At 38.1% G+C, this 3,248-nt stretch overlaps 1 protein-coding gene across 3 annotated transcripts; it reads left to right on the top strand.

The window, feature by feature from the left end:
* The first annotated feature begins 1,301 nt into the window (after positions 1 to 1,301).
* On the top strand, positions 1,302 to 2,696 carry cxcl8a (chemokine (C-X-C motif) ligand 8a). Of its 3 annotated transcripts, none has more exons than XM_020597078.1 (5): positions 1,302 to 1,569; positions 1,696 to 1,828; positions 1,956 to 2,010; positions 2,046 to 2,077; positions 2,175 to 2,696. In XM_020597078.1, the coding sequence occupies exons 1-5, from the start codon at positions 1,503 to 1,505 to the stop codon at positions 2,182 to 2,184; spliced, it is 297 nt and encodes a 98-aa protein (XP_020452734.1). In that variant the 5' UTR covers positions 1,302 to 1,502; the 3' UTR covers positions 2,185 to 2,696. The 3 variants fall into 3 exon arrangements, with proteins under 3 accessions (XP_020452734.1, XP_020452733.1, XP_020452735.1); XM_020597077.1 differs by having other exon boundaries at positions 1,956 to 2,028; positions 2,064 to 2,077; XM_020597079.1 differs by lacking the exon at positions 2,046 to 2,077 and having other exon boundaries at positions 1,956 to 2,036.
* Positions 2,697 to 3,248: the final 552 nt, after the last annotated feature.

Genomic DNA, 3,248 nt, shown 5'->3' with positions numbered 1-3,248 from the left:
TGTGCCCTTGTTTGGAATGTCTTCAAACTAAATTTGTGTCAGACACCGACTTTCTCACCTTGTGTTTTATACAGCAAAATAAAATGCACTAATGAGCGGTGGAAGAAGTACTCAGATTGTTTGCTTAAGTAAAAATACTCTGTTACAAGTAAAAGCCTGGCAGTCAAAATGCTGCTTAAGTAAAAGTACAAAGGAATTAGCATCAAACTATATTTAAAGCACCAAAAGTAAAGGTATTCATCATGCAAAATAGCACATTACACATTAATGTATATTATTGTAATATAGTTATTGATGTGTTATTGTGTTCAACACATTTATGTTGCAGCTGGTAAAGACGGAGCTAATTTTAACCACCTTATTTGCATACTTTACATACTGCTGAGTTGTGTGTGACTTAGCCACCGGGCATCAATAAATTCTTATGATTATACTGCATTTTGTTTAACTTGTCTCATTCTGAAAAGTAACTGGTAACTAAAGTTATCAAATAAATGTAGCGAGTAAAATGTATGAATTTCTTCTCTGACATGTAGGGAAGTAGTAACAGATAAACACTCAAGTAAAATAGAAATACTGCAAAATTGTACTTGAGTATATGTACTTAAATACTTTCCAACTCTGACACTAATGAGTTCTGTGAAGCATTTTATTGCACATTAGGCCGGGGCGTATGTTCTGTATAGACTTGTTATTCACCTTGATGAATTTCACAGATTAGGTAGGTGCTGAGAAATAGAAGTGTTTGACACTGGCTTGTTGTTTTTGAGCTTTTACAGTAATAAACAAGTCAATGCATGTTGGACAGTGCACGGAAATTCTCTACATTTTTTTTTTTTACCAGTGTGACTATGTGAGAGACATGCCAACATTTCATACAAAAAACTTCCCCTTCATGAAGGTGAACTTAAGTTACAGTTGTCATTTACAGATTGCATCCAACTGTTCATTTTATTTCATGCCATCTATGAATCAGCTGCTACTTGATCAATCATTAATGTGAGTAATGCTGCAATAAACTGTTAACAGTGTTAACAACATAAGCATGTAATTTATGAGAACATTCCTATCATATCAAATGGTCTATTACAGATTTGTAGTCACTGTGTCTTTCCAAATAACATGACATTAATGAGTGACAAATGCTGACCCATGAGCTTTCTTGAAAAATCACAGATGTTGCTTGCTCACATGTAAAAAAGTGTAAATCCCCACTGCCGACAGTCCCAGCTTGCGCAACCTGCCTGAACTGGGAAGTGACTCATTCCAGGAGTTGGCTTTATAAGCAGACTTCAGCGCTGGAGTCAAACAGTAGAGAGAGAAAGAAGGCAGCTGAACCAAGAACAGGAAAAGCAGAGGAGAAAAGGAACTGAACAAAAGAACGAAAAATACAGCAGAACACAAAAGTCTTCTTTACTTCACCTCTACAGAGTGCTTCAGTCTTCATCAAGGACATTTTTATCTTGTAGTGGCTTAGTTGTTGCAGAATTAGAAAAAGCAAAATGATGAGCAACAGAGTAATCATCACTGCTATTGTGGTGCTCCTGGCTTCCCTGACCATCAGTGAAGGTAAGATTTAAATAAAAAAAAAATTTCAATAATTGACTTGCAGTGCTGTCTTCTTTTTCTTAGTGGTAGGTACCAGAAAGTGCCACTGCTTTTTGTGAACATGTGTGACTCCTTGTCTCCTAACAGGCATGAGTCTGAGAAGCCTGGGAGTGGACCTACACTGCCGCTGCATCCAGACAGAGAGCAGACCCATCGGCCGCCACATCCAGAAAATGGAGCTGATTCCTGCCAACTCTCACTGCGAAGACACTGAGATCATGTAAGACCTCATTTTAAAGCCTTCATCCCATCTAGATACTTTGAAGTGTTGCCACTGTTGCTAGTTGCCTTTGGCATCAAAATGTACTTGTTCTGACAGCATCTCTGCTTTTTGTTTGGTGTTGCAGTGCCACACTGAAAAAGACAGGTGAACAGGTCTGCCTAGACCCTAAGGCCCCCTGGGTGAAGAAAGTGATCGAGATAATAATGCCCCCTGGGTGAAGAAAGTGATCGAGAAAATAATGTCCGGGTAAGTGCAAGTTGATCATACAACACAGGGTTTCTCAGACTTTCATGATCCTAATGTGTCAGCTCTAATTCATTTTTGTTTCTTCTATCTGCAACAGAAAAAGATGAGCAGATGGCGAGAGACGTCTTTCATCGGCTGGTGCTGTTTATTGACAAATGAAAAGTATTAGTCTGAATGATGAGGTCATCACATTCATATTTTTTTTAATAATAAGGGACTGATCAGTTGTTGAAAGTAACAACAGAATGTGTCCATTCAGGCTGTGTTTGTATCAAACATAATATGTATTAACAAGTGTGATCTGGTTTGCCACTTATATGTTGCTGCCAATAACTTATGATCACACTGTGCCTGCTGCTTGTAAAACTGAGCTATTGTTTTTTTGTTGTTGTTTGTTTTTAACTTATATATTTGGCATATTTATCGATATATTTATCAAATGTACAACTTTCAGGTAATGTGTTTTCTAAGGCTTCACTCAACCATTTTACACGAATAGAAGCCTAAAAGATTCTTATACTGCAACTGAAGACAAATTGTTGCACATTCTGTTTTTGTTTTTGCACAAAAAAAATGAATAAGGTTGTAATATTGTATCAATAAAATCCATTTTCTTTTACACCCATGACAAGGTACTTGGCATGTTTCCTGGGTAAACTATATCTCACTTCCTATTGACACTGAACTTACTGGGTACATCACATGTTACATCCCTGTAGTCAACAGCACTGATCTGCACCACATGATGCTAGGGACGAAATGGCCTTACCATCTTGCCACAGGACCATGTGAGTTTATTCACACATGAATTAATAAATCTGCACTGTGAACCATTTTATACCGGTTTAACTTGAAAAATAAGTTCCCCTGTGGTCTTGAAATTTCAAACCTAGAATTTTAAGACAGAGCCTATTGAGGTTCTCCGTCTCTCTGTCTTCATGATAAAGTTATTTTTAAATAAGCAATTTGGTCATATATATATATTATATGTATATGTCTCGGGGCATCTTTGCACAGCCTGCAGGACCCCAGGTGCAGGCTGTGCAAAGATGCCCCTGAGACAATCCAGCACATAACAGTGGGGGGCAAGATGCTAGCAGGCAGGGCATACATGGAACGCCATAACCAAGTGGCTGGCATAGTGTACAGAAACATCTGTGCCGAGTACAGG

This window comes from Monopterus albus, unplaced genomic scaffold (assembly GCF_001952655.1).
Source record: "Monopterus albus unplaced genomic scaffold, M_albus_1.0 scaffold32.1, whole genome shotgun sequence".
Classification (NCBI taxonomy): Eukaryota; Metazoa; Chordata; class Actinopteri; order Synbranchiformes; family Synbranchidae; genus Monopterus; species Monopterus albus.
Note: the sequence above shows the minus strand (reverse complement) of the source record. Positions and strands in the feature narration are given on the sequence as shown.